This window comes from Notothenia coriiceps, unplaced genomic scaffold (assembly GCF_000735185.1).
Source record: "Notothenia coriiceps isolate Sejong01 unplaced genomic scaffold, NC01 NC01_scaffold00035352, whole genome shotgun sequence".
In the NCBI taxonomy this organism is placed as follows: Eukaryota; Metazoa; Chordata; class Actinopteri; order Perciformes; family Nototheniidae; genus Notothenia; species Notothenia coriiceps.
The window spans coordinates 174,060-193,063 of record NW_011368053.1 but is presented as its reverse complement, the minus strand read 5'-3'; the positions used below and the strand labels follow the sequence as shown (position 1 = coordinate 193,063).

The 19,004-nt window shown below is 40.4% G+C and overlaps 2 protein-coding genes across 2 annotated transcripts in view; both read left to right on the top strand.

Annotated features, from left to right (window-relative positions):
- Positions 1–6,681: 6,681 nt before the first annotated feature.
- Positions 6,682–11,387, top strand: LOC104962751 (polypeptide N-acetylgalactosaminyltransferase 4-like; the record flags this gene model as incomplete). Its single annotated transcript, XM_010791246.1, has 4 exons — positions 6,682–6,828; positions 8,189–8,299; positions 9,549–9,701; positions 9,804–11,387. Coding segments are annotated over 4 exons (543 nt in total), but the record flags the coding sequence as incomplete, so codon positions are not given.
- A 2,464-nt stretch (positions 11,388–13,851) lies between these two features.
- The window catches only part of galnt12 (UDP-N-acetyl-alpha-D-galactosamine:polypeptide N-acetylgalactosaminyltransferase 12), a 12,513-nt gene continuing 7,360 nt past the window's right edge, over positions 13,852–19,004 (top strand). The window contains exons 1-6 of the mRNA XM_010791244.1: positions 13,852–14,805; positions 15,350–15,519; positions 16,657–16,846; positions 17,048–17,233; positions 17,854–17,971; positions 18,427–18,603. Coding sequence (XP_010789546.1) covers positions 14,453–14,805; positions 15,350–15,519; positions 16,657–16,846; positions 17,048–17,233; positions 17,854–17,971; positions 18,427–18,603 — 1,194 coding nt within the window. The 5' untranslated portion in view covers positions 13,852–14,452. The remainder of the gene's footprint in view (positions 14,806–15,349; positions 15,520–16,656; positions 16,847–17,047; positions 17,234–17,853; positions 17,972–18,426; positions 18,604–19,004) is intronic.

Here is a 19,004-nt window from a genome sequence, read left to right as displayed (position 1 = left end):
ACCCAAATGTAATGGAAATGTAATAATGTGTTAACTTAATTGTGTGCTCAAATTGCAACAAGTCAGCAAATAGGCATCAACTTTATATGTCAAGCACAATCCTAAATGGCACCGAATATAAATCACTTTCACCGGGATCAAAAGCTTTACCGGAGGAATTAAGTATCCACAGATGATTTATGAGATCAGTTAAATTAAACATAAGACATTTTTTTTGGTTTAGACTCCGGACTTGGATGCGGTGTATGAGTTTCCAATTGTGTCGCTTTAAGAATCTATTATTTAGGGAGTGTAGCTCCTTTAATCACATAGCTTTACTTTAGTTTAGGATGGATTTAAACCAAATTGAAAGTCACAAAGTGTCTTAAATCCTGTCTTGATGTTCACAAGAATGGTGAAAGGATCTATTCGTCCAATGCATGAATGGACAATGTGTCACACACTCGCACACACACACGCACACAAACAGACCTTCCCTCTGTGTGTTTGCCATTTTAAGCTTGGTTTGTTTTCCCATAGTCTAGCTCCTGCTCAGGCCAAACCACACTTGCCTAGAGTGTGCCGATGATGGTGCAGCCTGTTGTTAGGCCGACACCTGCACCTCTTGGTAATCTGCCAAAGTCTTTTATTCCTCCTTCTCTCTCCTTCTCCTTTCCTCATCCTTTTCTTTCCCCAGTTGAAACTAATTGACATCTCCCTCTGTGAGGCTGATGTGCCCCCATCCGGACCTGAAAGGGGTCTCGTTTCCATGATAGGGATCTGGGGCTTTCACAGCAACAAGGGGGGCTCTTGTACAGGTCTTACGTTTCAACCTTCCCTCGCATTCAAACTGTTAATTACTTTGCAACTTGCCCTGTTAGCTTGTCATAGCTACATTAGGGGAAATTCTCTTTAAATCAATTTAGAATCAAGTAATGTTCTACACTCTCCATCAGGGGCGGACTGGCCATCGGGACGTTCGGGACGAATCCCGATGGGCCGGTACTGAAGCGGGCCGGTCGGACGATGTGGGCCGGTCGGTAACCGGAAGGGCTCGACATTAAATGGCCCGCTGGCCCGGAAGCACTATTTAGACACCCCGGGCCAGCATAACGTACTTTGCCCGCTCGGGCCACTAAAAATATTGCTTTAAAAAAATGGTCCTGTGGTATTGGTATTTTGACTAGCAATTTAGTTAAATTGTTTCGTTTATCAACGCTACAATATAGCGTTTTGTGAGTCGGTTGTCGTTGTTGGGTGAAAAGCAAACAGCTGTTTGCTGCGGAGCGCAGCGCGAGCAGGCTCCCCTGAGCGCGAGCAGGCTCCCCTGAGCGCGAGCAGGCTCCCCTGAGCGCGAGCAGGCTCCCCTGAGCGCGAGCAGGCTCCTCTGAGCGCGAGCAGGCTCCTCTGAGCGCGCTCCTTCACTACAGACTATCGCGCCGCCTAACCATTCGCCAAAATGTTTTTAATACCAGCGGTAACCGGCCAAGCGCCGGGCAAAAAACAATCTTCAAATAAAAGAAAGTTACCAGAGGAGTTAAATGAGAGTGACAGGGAGCATGAGAAGAAGAGGGAGAGAAAGTTTCGGCCAGCTTGATCGATGGAGTTGGCTTCTAGTGGTGCAGTGACGAGTCCTAAAACCCTTTAATAATCTATCGATTAGATTTAAGATTCGAAAATTATAAAAGTAGGGTAGACATGTGGAGATTATCCGGCTGAACAAAACGTGCATTTATCAAACAGGTTTGTTTTCCACAGACCTTATTTCCAGCTATTTTCCAAAACCCTGTGGAGAAATCCCATTGCTTTTTGTCGAGGGAACCAGCAGTTTACTTCCTGGTTTTAGGACGCGTCACTGCACCTCTCAATATGATGCCAATATAAACTGTACGATGAAAGTGGGGGGATGTTGGCTTATCAGGCGCCCGCAGCTCACACACAGGACAGATATCAGCTGTCTGGACAGGACTGATAGCCAGACAGACTGAGAGGCTCAGTGAGGTAAAGGACTGAGTGTTTAGATAGTTCACTTTAGTCTAAGTTATCTCAGAGGGTCTCAAACGGTTTGTTAACAATTTATGTAAACAAATATTTCCAAGGCAACCTTTATAATTATTGGGATAAATAAAAACAGGTTTGAAATCATTCCAGTGCATACTATAGGACAGTAAACCAGAAATATTGTTTAAATCTGGAGAGATTAAAGAATATGCATAAATAAATAAATGTTAACTGGTAAAATAAGAAATAAATGAACAACAAAAATAAAATAAGTTACATTTACTTGTTATTGGCTATGTTAGGTTATTGGTTATGTCCACATACTTATTTGATTATTAAAATGTAAACCGATCTTTTCGATATGGGTGTTTAGAGTTGTACCCCTTAGATCTAGTCTCTGGCAATTCAGCTCAAAGTGCACCAGATTGAAGCATTTTACTTTATAATGTTGAAAAAAAATCTTCCCCCCTGACCCCCCTAGAGGATGTGATCCCCACAGCACCCCCCATTTGAAACATGTTCCCACGGCTATGCTTGCAGAAGTCTCATTGGACTCTAGGACGCAGATTTTTAACCAATAAGTTATTTTCTGACATCCAGTTTGAGTAAATAATGAATGTGTTAGAAAGCAGATCCTGGTGTTAAAATAAACCAACTTTATTGAGTGATCAGGGTATATGAATCTTTATATCTTATAGATTAGTAACTTGAATTTAGTTAACGAATGACTCTGAAGATGGGGGGGTATGTAAAAATGGTCTCCACCTTCATCACCTCATGTTTATGAAGCAATGACGTGAATTCATGTAAAAAAGGACCATAGTCATGAAATTAGATGATGAATAAAAAGACTGTTGAAAAAGAAACTGAAAGAATGTACAACTTTGTGGGTTTATGGACATGAAAGATGAAGAATGTACAACTTGTGTTTATGGACAATGAAAGGGATGAAAAGAGTGTACAACTTGTGGGGTTTATGGACATGAAAGATGGAGAATGTACAACTTGGGTTTATGGACATGAAAGATGAAGGATATGTACAACTTGTGTTTAATGAGGAATGAAAGAATGGAAGAAATGTACAACCTTTGAGTTTTATGGAGATGAAGATGAAGAGAGTAAAAGGTTTGTCCGACCAAGGAAATCAGACTTTACACACAAACCCACCGCACTAGTAATAATAAATTCTCAGTAACGCCCGATACTAAACTTTGTGCTAGGCACATAGGTAGTAAAGGACCAGAAGAGATTCTTCTCCCTGGTTACTTTTGCAACAGTACAACGGCAACAAGTCGTACCTTTGTAAGTAATCGATTGTACTGTAATAACAAGAATAATTATATTTCCCTCCAGTCCAATGAGAAATTTTGTCGACGATCAATACCCATGAAAAATGACTTCATGTAAATTTTCGGGAGAAATGAAATGAACTCATTTTTCTTCAAATCAGTCATGAAGATGAAAATTGTCAGGACATCAGGATCTAGACTCAGGGGACCTGAAGGCTCAGCACCGACTTGGACAGAGACACCAGACGGACTGAGAGTAGGTATGATGAAGGGACTACCGAGGGTGTCCTAACAACTGTAGGATCACCTAAAGTAGAAGAATAATGACTGTGGTACGTAAAGGTTGTAAACCAGATGGATGCGACATTTTAACAATTATAGAGAAAACTAAATCTGTGCCGTAGATAAACGAGACAGGCAGGACTCCTCTCCCAGCTGAGGAGAACGACGAGAGGGACTCCAAAAGGTACAAGGGGAAAATTTGACACCCCCAAAAGAGTACCTTCACAAAGGAACATGCTACACTCCAGATTCTGTCTGTGTGTTACACCAAAACGAATATAGGAACATAAGACACCTCTACTATTGTAAATTATTGTCGGAAAAGTAACGAGACTTTCAAAACCCGTGCACAGAAGATTGTTATAGAAACTTCAACGTATTATAAACTAAAGTGACAGAAGGAAAATAAAACTGAAAAACACAGTTCAACCATGTGTCACGCTCCTCCTTTGTGTTCACTGACAACAGAGAAGTCATTTTATAAAATTTCGAGTTTAGTGGACCTTAAAGCCCGTATAAGTGACAAGATGTGGAATTTTCGGTTACCTCTAAAAAAATTTGCTGAATCTGAACACAAAACCCCTAGTTATTTCAGTTTGGTAGCAACCCTCAGTGGGTTACTCACTGCAGATTTCTTGCTACTTGTTGATATTTAATTTGTAACAACTCTTTTACGACGTAGAGAACGTAAATAACTTCATCTCCTCGGAATAACAAATGGAAAATTATAGTAAAACCAATTCAAAGTTAACGAACCAAAAGCACCTTTAATCGGACAAAAGGAGGAATATCACATGTGTCTAAACTACGTAGAGGTTTCTAGTTAGGAATTTCCGAAGACTTTACCCCTGTCTTTCCCTCTCCCATGGTCACTTACGTGAAAAATTTCATAAACTCACTTTTGTCCAACTAATGTTCTTAAATTTTATTTGCATTTGTGTCACCGTATGAAGGTGCTCACCACTACCCTACTGGTACCCACTATGATGAGAACAAATCACACACACACACACACACACACACACACACACACACAACACACACACACACACACACACACAACACACACACACAAACACACACACACACACACACACACACACACACACCACACACCACACACACACCACACACACACATACCTCCTAATTCGTAACTTCAGAAGTACAAAACCAAAAATACAAACCTTGGACTCGTACTAAGGATAGTCTCCCTCCCCGACGTCTGCCCCTTCCCTTCCAACTTTCAACTTTCATACTTCAGTATGACAGTCTGACGGTCTGCGGTTAAAAATGTCGAACTGCCCCGTTCCTCCTGCTGTCNTTACAAGAAAGCTTAGCACTGAGAAAATCCATCTTTGAAGAACCAGCACCAACACAGCCCCCAGGTTCATCAGGGCACACAAACCTCTCTACCACGGTAAGGTGCTGGTTCTTCAAAGATGGATTTTCTCAGTGCTAAGCTTTCTTGTAAAAGGCTTGTTTTTCATTCAACTGTGACTAAATCGTAGCTCTAGCAGCGTCATGTTAATATTGCTAATGTTGATGTTAGATTTAGAGGTTTTACTATGATAACATTCATCTGTCTGGATCTCAACCGAATGAACACTGTCTGTGTGAGAGGGCCTGCATGAGAGTGCATGTGGTTTGTCTGCCGTGTACCTCTCAGGTTCTGAGTATTGGGCACCATCAAAAATGCATGTATCTCAGTTTCACCTATCTGAAAAAAGTACATTATTAATGCTGGGGAGCTTTGATCGAACAATAAATTACCTGTTCAGGGGGAGATTGTACCGAGCTCTGCCAGAGCACATCAACAGCTTCAAGTACATTAGGCTGTTCTCATAATATATTAACAGACTGCAGAGCTGCAGTAAATAATATTGTTTTTGGAATACAACTAGTTTCCCTATTAACAAGTGATTATGCTTAAGTTGGGCCTATGTGCCTTAGATGTTCACATTTGCTTTTGTATGTTTTCTTTTCATGCCAGCAACCTGCCACAGACTGTAATGGACTCAAGTGCTCATCTTTATTAATGCCTATTGCTAAATAAATAAACATAAAGTATATTTAGTGACTTATATTGGTTTGGTATACCATTTAAAAAAAAAAAAAAAAAATCATAATAATAAATGTTCAAACTGATTGAAGACAACTTCACTGTGTCTTCCATCTGATACTGTAAGTCTCTTTTATGTATTTGTCTGTTTATTTGTTTGTTTATTTATTTGTTGTTTTGGTTTTGTTTGTTTGTTTTTCAATAACAAATGTATTTCTTTAAGAAAAAAATTAATATATATATGTTAATAATTTAGTTTTTGGGAGAAGGGGTGGGATTAAATAAGTGTAAACTTCTTCCCACCCCTTTTTGGATGTGTAATTAAGTAGTTCATTTGTTTATATATAATTTAGAATCAGTAATATTTTTGTATATCAATTTGACACTGCTTAATTTTATATTGTATAATAATTCTCATGTTACATTTTTGTATTATTGTTTTATACATTCGAAATAAATAAATAAAAATAAAATATTATAGTAATTATAGTAGGATTTAAATTACTACACCAGCATGTTATTCACAATAAAACACAACATTCATTGTACTTAATATTTAAAGCCCAGGATCTCAAATGAATTGTAGAATGATTTAACAGTAAATATAATTTTAAAGAATTTCAATCACAAGCAATTATTTTATTGTGTCGCATTTGGAGAACCGCATCTTGGTGTGTGTGTGTGTGTGTGTGTGTGTGTGTGTGTGTGTGTGTGTGTGTGTGTGTGTGTGTGTGTGTGTGTGTGTGTTTTTGTGTGAGTGTGTGTGTGTGTGTGTGTGTGTGTGTGTGTGTGTGTGTGTGTTACTGTGGACTTTGAACGTTATTGAGTTAACAACCTTAGCAAACAAAGCTATTTGTTGAATTGACATCATGTGCTACCAATAACCTGCTATTTGTTTACCGGGTCCGATTAATAAAGTAAATATTTACCTTTACTGTGTGACTGTTTGATTTGACTAGCTTCAAATACATAAGAAAATGTTCCATTAGCAACAAAGAATATTGTGGATATTGTAATGAATAAATACATAAGACTTTGGGATGCCAGTGTGAGATGACTCTTTTGTTGTGTGCTCATTTCCCAGGAGACCTATGGGGATATCTCGGAGCGGCTGCTGCTGAGGGAGAAGCTGAAATGCCAAAGTTTTGAATGGTATTTGAAAAATATCTACCCTGAACTACACATACCTGGGGACAGAGGGGGCTGGCATGGTGCTGTGAGTGTTTGCCTTCTTATCTGAATTCCTTTATTTGTCCTGTTGCAATCAAAGAGTTGCATCAGTGTTTCATTGACAATCTCCACACATCCTGTGCTGACTTGTCCCTGCCTAGTTACAGAGAAATGGCATTGCAGTTAAGTCTTACTTTCTAAATTCCATTTTTTTTATGTCTAAAACTGAGTTATGCTGGGGCGGGATATGTGAAAATCCTGTTTAAAGTGAGAAAGCTGGACTTAGACAAACAGAGGCTTTGTAATCCATTTGGACTGGGATCAAGAACATAACAATCCGGTGGAGTATAAAATGCTTTGCACGTTATTCTCGGTTGGCTTAGTGTTAGGTTTTAAAATGATCAGTGAAGAAAAAAGGACAATCCCTAAAGGATTGCTAAGGCCTTAAATGGATAGTTCTGCCTTTTTGAAGAGGGGTTGCATGAGGTCTATAGTCACACTGGATTTGGAGAAACAGACAGGAGTACCAACACTAAAGGTAAGCAATGTAATGCTATGGTAAGGGGCAGCAGCACATATCTTTCTGCTGCTTTGATCCGCTAGTTAGTTAGTTATTGTGTGTCTTTTGTGGTTGAAAGGGTTCGTTTGGAATCCCCAAAGTCACATGACAGATTCACAGAAGGATAATCAAATACAACATTAAAATTATATAAGTAACTGTTAGAACAAGATATCGCAACAAGGTAAAACTTGATATTACTTTAGTTCCCTATTTGAAAAGGCGAGCAAAATATTCTAAATACAGTGTACTGTACACTAAAACCAATATTGATTATATTTAGGAGCCTTAGAAATAGTTTTGCTGATGCCCACGTCCGCAGCAAGCTGAGGGTGTAACAGCCGTCATCTACTGTATGTAATACACTGACTATAACACCTCCTTCAAACCCACTTCAAAAATCCCAACTATCCCTTGAACATCCAAAAATCCATCACCCTCAACAGCTGTTAAGTCACACGCTATATGTTATCAGAGCATTGCCCAGACATCTGGAAGGTTATAATTATCAAAGATCTGTATGCACGCTTATAGTCCCAAATACATGAACACATAACTGGAATATATCGAATCTTCAAATAAATAGCATTTTGATAGAAAAGTATAAGTAAGGATAAGGGTTTAAATTGCTTTATAGGTATGTCATAATGTGGAAAATAAGCAACGTCTGTTTTAATCCGAGGACTGAGTCTCCCAGGCGCAGTGTTGCTGTACTGTATGTGAACATTATAGTCTTAACTGTAAAGAAATAAAAGCAACAATAGAAACTCCCTCACAGGAATCAATGAAGCACTTCATTTTATTATTGTATTGACTGTTCTCTTTTGACTTGTTCTCTTCCCGCCAGGTGCGTAGCTTAGGGATTCACTCTGAGTGTCTTGACTATAACTCCCCAGAGCACAGTCCCACAGGCGCCCACCTCTCTCTGTTCGGCTGCCACGGACAGGGAGGCAACCAGGTAGGTCAAACATGTCACACTTTCTTTATTCTGTCCTTCTACCTCGCTCAAGTGCACATATTCTCTCTTGTCACAATCTCCCAACCTCTCTTGGCCCGGTGGGAGATGTATCTTGAAATGTCAACCCCCTCTGCCAACCCCTAAACAATCTGCCACAGTTGATTCACAACAGGAAATGGCTCTCTGCTGGAGAGCATGACTTGAATTGAATAAAGGTCCAACTAAGTTTGGAATTGTATCCACGTATAAAATATTGTTCAATTAAATCACAGGTACTTTTAAACTGAATGCCTGCCAACTGCAGTGATGGATGGGTTAGCAACCAGAAGATTGTTTGTCTGTGAAGATGTATATTTAATGTTGGAGTCAGACAACAGGCAGAGCTCCTTTTATGTGAATCTCCAACCTGCTCGATATCTCTGATTACCACTGATGCACCGCATCTGGTGTCTCAGACACAAAAGCACCATGTGTGACTGAAAATCAATGTTTGTATGGCTCCCCGCTGAAACAAAAACCTTGAAAGGCCCTTCACCCCCCTCACCCCCTCCCTCCTGCTCCTCCATCCCTGGCACACATAAGTACCAGGTTCCATTTAAAAGATACATGAGCCTCGCCGCTGAATGAACGGCACAGCCTGGGTAAATAATTTTAAAGCCAGCCACAAGGGCCTTGAGTCTTTTATTAGAAACTACCATTATGGACCCCACTGCACCTGAAAGATGTATGAGATGATAAGAGAAGGATGGGTAAGGATGAAGATTGATTACCTGAGCCTCCGTTTAATGGGTAGCCCAGGCAGTGCTGCAGCTTTTGTCTCTATTGGCTGGGATGTTGAGCTGACACCAGAGAGGGACGAGCTGGGTTTGTGTTCACGTCTGGTTGATTGAGAGGGCCGCGGCCCTGTCTGTACTGATGAGACCCCTCGACACACACGCAGACATGCCATGCTGGCTTAGCTAGGACCTGATCCCACTGCAGTGTTAGAGAAAAACATCTTGTAATCCTAGTAGGAAAAACATGGCCAACTGCACTATTGTGTTGTGTTGAAAGGCTTTCTCATTAAAGAGGAGAGATTAAGATAGAAAGAGAGATGTACCAAAACAATTGGACAGTGTTCACTCTCAGTCACTGCTGTTCTTACAGTTGGATTTCTAAAAAAGTCATTTCCATTCCATGGAAAAGCATATTCATTGTGTATATACAGACAAAAATAAACACAGAACCTGTTCTTTTTTTTCTGCTCCAGTACTTTGAATACACTACTCAAAAGGAGATCCGTTTCAACTCGGTGACAGAGCTGTGTGCTGAAGTACCTGAGGGCCAGACCTACATCGGGATGAAGGCATGCCTTCATGATGGGCAGCTCAACCCTCCCAGTGTTGCTTGGGACTTCAGAGAGGTAGGTGTTCACACACTTCAACTCACAAATACACCCCCATTATTCCACAAGACTTCCTAAACTAAAAACTCTTATTTAAACGTTCTCCCTAAAACCTTTCAGGACGGGACCATCTACCACCATCACTCTGACATGTGTTTGACAGCCTACCGCATCCCAGAGGGCCGCACAGACACCCAGATGAAGCGATGCACCCCCGGAGATAAAAACCAGCAGTGGAAGTTTGAGTCGTAGGAGGGATAGAGAGCTGCAGGGAACCTCAAGTGACCTTCTTTCACCATAGTGCAATTACTACAGTGGATGTCTTCCCTGTGACTGCTCTCCATTTGACTGGCAACAGGGAGCAAATGAAAGGTGGTGAAACAGTCACTTTAAGCCAGTGACTCACCCAATTCAAAGCTTTTATACACGTGTGAAAGACTAAGTGCAGGTCGCGAAGAGTGAATGAGAGATGCAAGGCGATGTTTATTGGACTTTTTTTAGAAGACCAGCAGAACTTGAGACTTTTACATTTGTGTTGCTTTCATCCAAGTGCCTCTGCAACCAAAGTGAAGTCCAGTGCACATCTGTAATTGTAATGTTGTACTTTAATCTAATGCAACAACTTGAAATTAGTGAAACTGATTTGACTGTCGAGAAAGTGCCTCCTAAAGAAATTGAAGCATTTCCTAGAAAATGTATTTCAAAAATCATGCTGCACTACAGAATGTTACCTTGATGTGCAATTAATTTTAAGTATTTTTATTGAGTCCTTTAAGTCAGCAGCATTTTGACCCTAACCAGCTACTTCCTAACATGCTGCATCATGTGAGGACAACAGGGAGAGAGCGGTCACACTAGACTGCTTCTCAATTCTATCTCGTGTCTGTGAAGCCAGTTTCCTGGTGGGATGCTGCCTGAACATGACTGGGAGCATTCCTTAATTATTCATACTAAGTGCAATTTACCCCAGAGGGCTTAGTTAGTCGACAGGTATGTTGTAATCTATTCTTACCTGTTGTGTAAAATTAGGAATACCCTTCGGTTGTAATCTTTTAAGAACTTGTTGGTGCCGAAACGAAATGTGCCAGTGGATTTGAAATGAATTGCATATGTGTTTTTAATGCTCAAAACTAAACACTGGCGCGATGCACTTGATTTTATACAGCAAGCAATGGCTTAAAGGGAGTGCCTGTTTGATTTAATCCAGCAGTTTGTCAGTGCAAGACTGTTTTGTTTAGACTTGTGTGTGTAAACCGTACTTGAAGCAGCATCATGAAAAAGTCCTGTTTTATTTTTCACTGAAGGCCTGTTGGTGTTTCCACTGAGACTCAGTTACCAAGAGATGCAGTGTAACTGTTGTTGAATAGCAGCTGTATTTGCCGAAGACTGCTTATCACTGAGCAATGTTTGGTGTCCTTTGAATTCATGAATATGAGATATTCATACTAGTCGATGGATACAGCAGGTAAACATGTACAGTGAGATGACTCCTGTTTTTCTGTAACTTTGTAAATAATGTTTGGTTTAAGGGACCAGAGTGGGACAGTGCTGTTGTGAAGCACTTTTAAAACTACTGAAAATGCAAAAGGGATGGCGATGATGATTACTTGATATGAAGAAGAGGGTGATGATTGAAATGGGATGGATGTCAATAATGGTTCAAACTGTTGGGATGATTGAAGGAATAAAAACAAACTAACCACAGATGCAAAGTGTCATTTTCATGAGTTCAGGTAGTGAACTCTGCACGGTAAACTACCTGTGGCTCTTTTTTGTGTGACATTAAATGACAATATGGAACAGATTTATTAAGACTGGCATTTACAAACTGCCACAGCTTCCTTCTCCCCGTACCATTCAGACATGGATTACATTATTCTCAGTCATTTGGCACCACCTCCTGGTAGGAAAGCAAATTACAATGACTACCAAGGGGAGACCATAGTTCCTGTCCTGGCCACACGGTCAGGCTAGAAGAAAACATTTAATTACTGATGGACGGTGGAAACCACTTAGACCTTCAGATTACATTAAGGAGTTAGCTAACCTGTGTATTTTATTAAGCAAAGAGTAGGTCAAAATGTACATCAAATGACACATTGTGTGTTTACCCTATCATTGATTAAACGATTCAAGCCATTTTAAGTCATAGATTTTTTAAATATTTTCAGTAACTCTAGTCTACAGTATATCATCCTCTTCTGTTGGATTGTGAGCAATGGTCTTTTAAAAACCTAATGATTTAGGTGAGATTGAAGGAAAAAGTAGGACAAATTGTGACTTTATTTAGAGGATCAGAATGAGACCTGAAGTACAGTAGGTGAGACTTGAGTAATGAGACAAAAAAAGATCCAAAGGAAAGAGGAATTATTTATTCAGGGTCAGGTTTTTTTTTTAATGCAAACTAAAATGGACTGCACTGATCTGTTTGCTATAAATAGTTATTGTTGACTACTGTATAATCTTGATGCTGCCGCAGACTTCCTCGTCTGACATGCTGCATACATTTAATGTTCTTCATATCCTTGTTTTCTTTGTTCCCTTACACACTTGAAATCTGTAAAATATCTGCTTAATCTATCTGAATAAGTATTGGACTCTATAGTTTAATTTTGCAGATCACAAAAACAATTGCTTCTTTCTCATCTGATTAAGATCCACTGAAGCCTTTGATTAATGGCACCTTGGCTATTTTACTTAAGTTCCTTGTGAGTTATATTATATTATCCTTCCAGGAGAGATAACGTGCTTTAACAAATACGTTTAACTGTGTTTGCTCCAGATAGACTTCATTGTGGCGTACCATTAACTTCTCCAATGTGATAGTCACAGTATTTCGGTGTGAAATCCTTTTTTTATGTTGTTTACAAACACAACTATCGAAACATTAACGGAGGACTACTTGCAATTCTATAAATTACTATTACACAGCAATGTTTGTGATGAACACTGCAGTTGAATTGAAAGTAGGAGGGAAAAGGTGTTGCACACAGGTTACATACTATAGTGGTGTTACAACATCAAGGATCATACCTTTTCCCAAAGGTGCATACCCAGTTCACCTTTGTTTCATTTTCCCGTTAATATATTTGCACAAAATATCTGTTGCATCATGGAAAATGTTATCCATCACCCGCTCCTAAATGAAAACGCCCTCATGCAGTAACATTAATATTGTGTTTCTGACAGACGACAAGCCCAGCCTACCATGACATTTTACAACACTGCGGTTGACTTGTTACATTCCCATGTCTCTTTGTAGTTTTATGTACTATACGCCACTCAAATTACCTTCTCACCTTGAAGGATCGCCTTAATTATTTAGCATTTAATTTGCTTAATCATACATTTTGTGTCAGATTTCATCTTTGGTGTCAAGAGTGTTCTTATCAGTTTCATGTGAGTGACAAGTGGCTGCATATGAAATAGGACCACCAAGGTAAATGATTTCTTGCTTGGATGGGTACACTGAAGGGTCAGTAAAGAGGATATAGAGTTATAAAGAGTTTGGGGTATAATGTTTCATATCTGAGGATGTGTCGTGTTAATATAAATGGAAGCTTATCGATAAAAAGTCAACACAGAGAGGAAAAGTTAACTGAAACTCAGTCACCTATGGCCTGACATATTTGATCAGAAACAGACATTTTGGCTTGAATTTCGATATGCATTTCCCAAATATCAGTTACAGACTTTATTTATTGACCTCTGATTTCCCTCATATGTTGTAAAAGCCTAGGTTGAACATGTGACTTATGACTTACTTTTGGCTTAAATGGCATTCCATAACATAGGTCTGTTCCTTCTCAAATATGTACCTTTCCTGCCGCTATTAGGCAGTTGAACTTCAACTGTGTGAAGTTACAGGAGCTAACACATTGCACTTCCGCTTAAACAATTTTGCCTTCAAATTAAAAGGGTGTCGTTGATAAATGACTAGATGAAAGAAAGTCGCATTACTAGAGAGATCTACTAAACACAACATCACTTCATTTTGTAAGCTAACTAACTAAGAACAAATGAAATGCTTTAGCAACCACCGTTACAATAATGTATATGCTTTATGTGGGGTTTTATTTTGAAATGTGTGAACCGGAAGCGTCGTTGCTAGCTCAGCTCAATTGACGACAGTAGGTTTAACTTCAAATTTAAGTAGCCAGAGGCACATTTCAGACGGATTATCTGAAGGTAACATAGAAGGGTTTGACAGGATAGTAGTTGGACGCTGCAAATTGACATGTGTCTTTTTATTTTAACAGTAAATGTACTCAAGAAAAAGCTTACTTAAAGAAACAGTGGACAGGTTTTTGATTTGACCTAAATTTGCATTGTTTCCAGAGAGATTCCTCAGGTTATGTACAGGTTAACTGGCTAATCCAACGAGATAACTAGTTAAATCCGTGGTTGCTAATTATTTTCAGACACGTATCCTCTGAACACCGTTAAAAATGGTAGGAGGAGTGTCCTACTGCAACGACCGTTACGATTAACAACGACAAAGTAACCACAACTCGAACGTTTTTTTTAGTTGGACATGTTCAAGACTGAATACAAACTCATTTATTTTCCGTAAACTGAATGATAACCTGCTAGTTTCGTCTGAAATGCGGACTAAACTTGAAGTGGTGAAACGGAAACGTGACGAGGCTGCTGGTGAATGTGAAAGGGTCACTTCTTGTTCAGCAGAGCAGAAACATTAGGTGTCAGTGTGCCGCTCCTCAGGGCATGAAACTTCTACCCAAGTTTTCACCGAGGAAGGAAGCGACAACATGGCACTCTGCGGAAGAAGGCACCGACCAAAGATACTTTTCTCTCTCTTGAGTGTCACTTTAGTGGGATATCTAGTGTTTTTCAGGCACAAATCAGTGGACGTGAGTGTGACAAACCGTCGAGAGCCCCACGGGGAGCAAGAGGTGGGAAATGAAGAGCTAAAGAAACCCGTCTATGAGAGGCCCCCCATGGATTTATTAGCCCTTGGTGAAATGGGGAGAGCCGTCAAACTGAATCTGAACGGAGAGGAGAAGATAAAAGAGGAAGAAAGCATCAAAAAACATCAGATAAACACTTATGTCAGTGATAAAGTGTCGCTACACCGCAGTTTGCCAGAGAGATGGAACCCACTGTGAGTTACTAGTTGAGAAGTGTCAAGCTTTATACCACTGTTATAAAGTTAAAGGGGATTTTATACACTATGGATGCCATGCAGAAGCTACAATCCAGCTGACAATCTGCCATTGTTTTTCTTAAAGGAAACAATCTATAAGTAGTAGGCTACAGAGTAATTTGCTTTTGGGGTGTAACTGATGCTTGCCATATCTAGTAGAAACTGAATATGTGCGGTATATAATAATGTTTTTTTATCTGGGGCTAGTTAAGAAGTGTCAAACTTAAAACCAAAAACACTTATACAGTGAATGGGATCCTACACTATGGATGCCATTCAAAAGCTACAATCTAGCTGACTAACTGCAGTTGTTTTTCCAAAAGACATTAATTAACTAGTACAATCATTTGCTAGTGGGTGTAACCGATGCTTGCCATATTTAATAGATAGTATTATTTACTTAGCATTTAATCTCCATGCTACTGCCTCCTTCCACTGTGCAGTTTTAACCACTTCCACATCCTCCTTTTCAAAATGACTCCTTATATCTAACACATTGCAGTTGCAAAGAGGTGGAGTATGACTACAGGTCCCTTCCAACAACCTCCGTTGTCATCACCTTCTACAACGAGGCCTGGTCCACCCTGTTGAGGACGGTCCACAGCGTCCTGGAGACGTCTCCGGACATCCTGCTGAAAGAGGTGGTGCTGGTGGACGACTACAGTGACAGAGGTACGAACATGGACTGATGGAGGGAGACGGACTGATGGACAGGCAGAGGGGCTGGGGGCGGTCAGGGGTGCTGATTGACAGTCAGAGAGAACAGAGAGGTTGTCAGAGGTTCACACAAATTGTGAAACAGAACGGTGGCAATCATCAGTTTGTCAGATGAATTGAAGGGAGGAGGACACAGTGACACTTCGCCAATCAGGATATTCAAACAGAGACACAGGAAGGTAGTGACTAGCTGTTGAATGTAAGACACTTGTGTAGGGACACTTTATACACATCCGTTTAGAATCCGAGATGTCTGGTTTTGTATTTATCTTCAATATAAAGACACAGTAACATCTTGGACAATGGTACAGTAATAATTAATAACAGTATTCCTGTACATTGGAAGAGTTTGATCAAACGCAGTGTTCAAATTGGAAGAGGAAAAAGAGAAGCATTCTGTGGCTGGCTAAAGATGAACTGAAGAGATTTTTTGTCACTAATTTGAGGCCATTCATTATTTTGTTTTCTGTATGCAGATTAACTGTGAAGAGCTGAGACATTTTAGGGAGTGGTTCAAAACCATTTTGGCTTCGTGGTCTAATGAATGAAGCAATGCCTGCCTCACCCTCTGTGTTAACATTGGCTGTATACAGAACGGTGAAGAAATTCACCAGAATATGATTTAAGAGGTGGTGTAGAGACCAAGAACCTTTCACAATCACACCTTAGAAGACGGGCACGGAAAGAAATACATTGTAAAATATTTGTTAGATACGGTATGTTTGTATTCTTGCATGTAAATCAACATAAACTCGTACCATCAGAACAGCAGGGATTTCTGACGGTCTGTTTAAGGACAAAGGATTAACTTACCAAAGCCCATTTGATTAATCATGTTGTGTTATAACACCTACAAGGCAGCAGATGGATGATCTGAATGTAGTTATTGTGTATAAAACATTTGAACACTATTTTCCTTTCTTTGGTAATCAGCTTTACTTTGAGCTGCTATCAAAAGCTGGATGCAGAATGTATTTGTTGTGTCATGCTTGTTGTCCATGATCCATTTAATCTCTTAATGTTTGAAGTGAACAAGTAGAAGTTTTCAATTCACATTTATCAGATTGTTTGTTTGTTTACTTGTTCCTGAAGCTCATCTGAAGGGGCCATTGGAGCAGCACATCTCGGGTTTGAGGAAGGTGCGTTTGATCCGGGCCACCAAGAGGGAGGGGTTGGTGCGTGCCCGGTTGCTCGGGGCATCCATTACCACGGGTGATGTGCTGACCTTCCTGGACTGTCACTGCGAGTGTCATGACGGCTGGTTAGAGCCTCTGCTTCACAGGTTAGAAAACCCTCAGCAGGGAAATGGAAGTGTTTTGTCATTGTTGCTTTGTGGTTGGAAAGGCATAACTGAAGTGTAACACTGAAAACCATCCAGTCTGCTAAAGGACAGTTGTTATTTTACTCTCTAAAAGCAAGGGCATAGCGTGGCTTTATAACTACTTTATTCCTGTCAAGAGCTTTCCTCCTCTTTCTACTCCAGGATCAAAGAGGAGCCTTCGGCGGTGGTGTGTCCTGTCATTGATGTGATCGACTGGAACACTTTCCAGTATTTAGGGAACTCTGGTGAACCTCAGATTGGAGGCTTTGATTGGCGGTTGGTCTTTACCTGGCACACTGTCCCAGAATATGAACAGAAACGCCGTCGATCGCCTATTGATGTCATCAGGTGGGTTTTTTGGATGTTGTGAGAAAAAGTCTCATGAATTTTATATCTTGGTTCTGGCAGATCTTGTTCCCCTTGCAGATATGTTTTGTTATGCTGATATTTTCCCACAATAATGACCATTTTATTTGTTGATTGAAAGGGTAGTGTACTTCAGCTTTGTAGGTAAAGTTAATTGAGAGCTGTAGTGAGGGAAATGGGAACTGGATATTTCAGTTTTACACATTTAAAGCTAGGGTGGGTCATTTAAAAAAGTTGCAAACCCTTTTCCAATGAAAGTAGCTAGCAGCATTAGCTCCAAAAGTCACTCAATCTAGCGTCGAAGTGACTAAATGGGCAACATTGACAGCCTGTCTCCTCAGGACATGGATATTGTTGGTACTAACAGCTGTCAAGCCAGCAGATCGTGGCAGATGTGGAAATATTAAAGACATATCTTAAGGTCATTCAATTTGGATTTGCGTAGATACCGGGTTTAAGGATAACTTTAAAGAAAGAGCTGTAGATTATCTCGTATACTGTCAGCTGGCACTAAAGATGATATATCAGTTCTCTCATCCAGCAGAAAAATCCTAATTTATAAGATACAGGGAAATAATCTTGTGATGTGTTTTTACCCTCAGGTCTCCAACTATGGCAGGTGGTCTGTTTGCTGTGAGCAAGAACTACTTCCATTACCTGGGAACATACGACACAGGCATGGAGGTGTGGGGGGGGGAGAACCTGGAGTTCTCCTTCAGGGTAAGAAATAATGTTTCACATGTACGGTATTCTGAATGTTTAAGGGTGTAACTCTAGGTATAAAAAAAGTCACAATTCATATGCTGTCTGCATATTAAAATGAAATATGCACATTTTAATTGACACTAAAACACACAGCAGTAAGAAGGCATCCAGAACTGCATCATGTGACGACTTATAGTTTCCCAAAACATCCTGAAATAATTATATCAACCAGTGTGAACAGGCCAAATATTTGTATAGTTTAATTTCAGTGAAGAATCTGAACATCCTTTTTTTCAGTAGCCGCAATTTCCCAAAGGGAAGTCACCCAAATTCATTTCCCTTCAACAACAAAACAGCTTTTCCGTCTCCAAGTTCCGCCCCAACAAGGCTGTGCTTTGTGTGGAGTGAGTGAATCACGGCTCTGTGGCTAACCAAACCCTCGTGTTGCTGGTGTTTGTGATGTCTCTTAGATTTGGCAGTGTGGAGGCAGCCTGGAGGTCCACCCATGCTCCCATGTGGGCCACGTGTTCCCTAAAAAGGCCCCCTACTCACGCAGCAAAGCTCTGGCAAACAGTGTGAGAGCCGCTGAGGTCTGGATGGATGAATTCAAAGACGTCTACTACCATCGAAACCCCCACGCACGACTGGTGAGTCTGCACAGATGGCGAGTGTTTGTACGTGCAAGTGGAATCAAATACAACTATTGCATTTTCAAGTAAGCGTTAGAGTATAGCAATGACTGAATTGTTTATTTTTCTTTATGGAGAAATGGGAGATGGAGCTGCACTCACCACAAAACTGATGATTTATCACATGATTTCAACACACACATGCACCCCCCCNNGGTGTAGAAGCTCCCCTGATTAAGTGACACTTGGGATACATGAGTGGCAGACACGCCAGGTGACAGGGGTGTCAGGGCGTTCCGGTGTGTGATTACCACCTTTCCGTGTCCCTCCGTGCCAACAGGTGTCACCCACCTGTCCTTGAGGGAGAGCAGCAGCACTAGTGTGTGTGTGTGTGTGTGTGTGTGTGTGTGTGTGTGTGT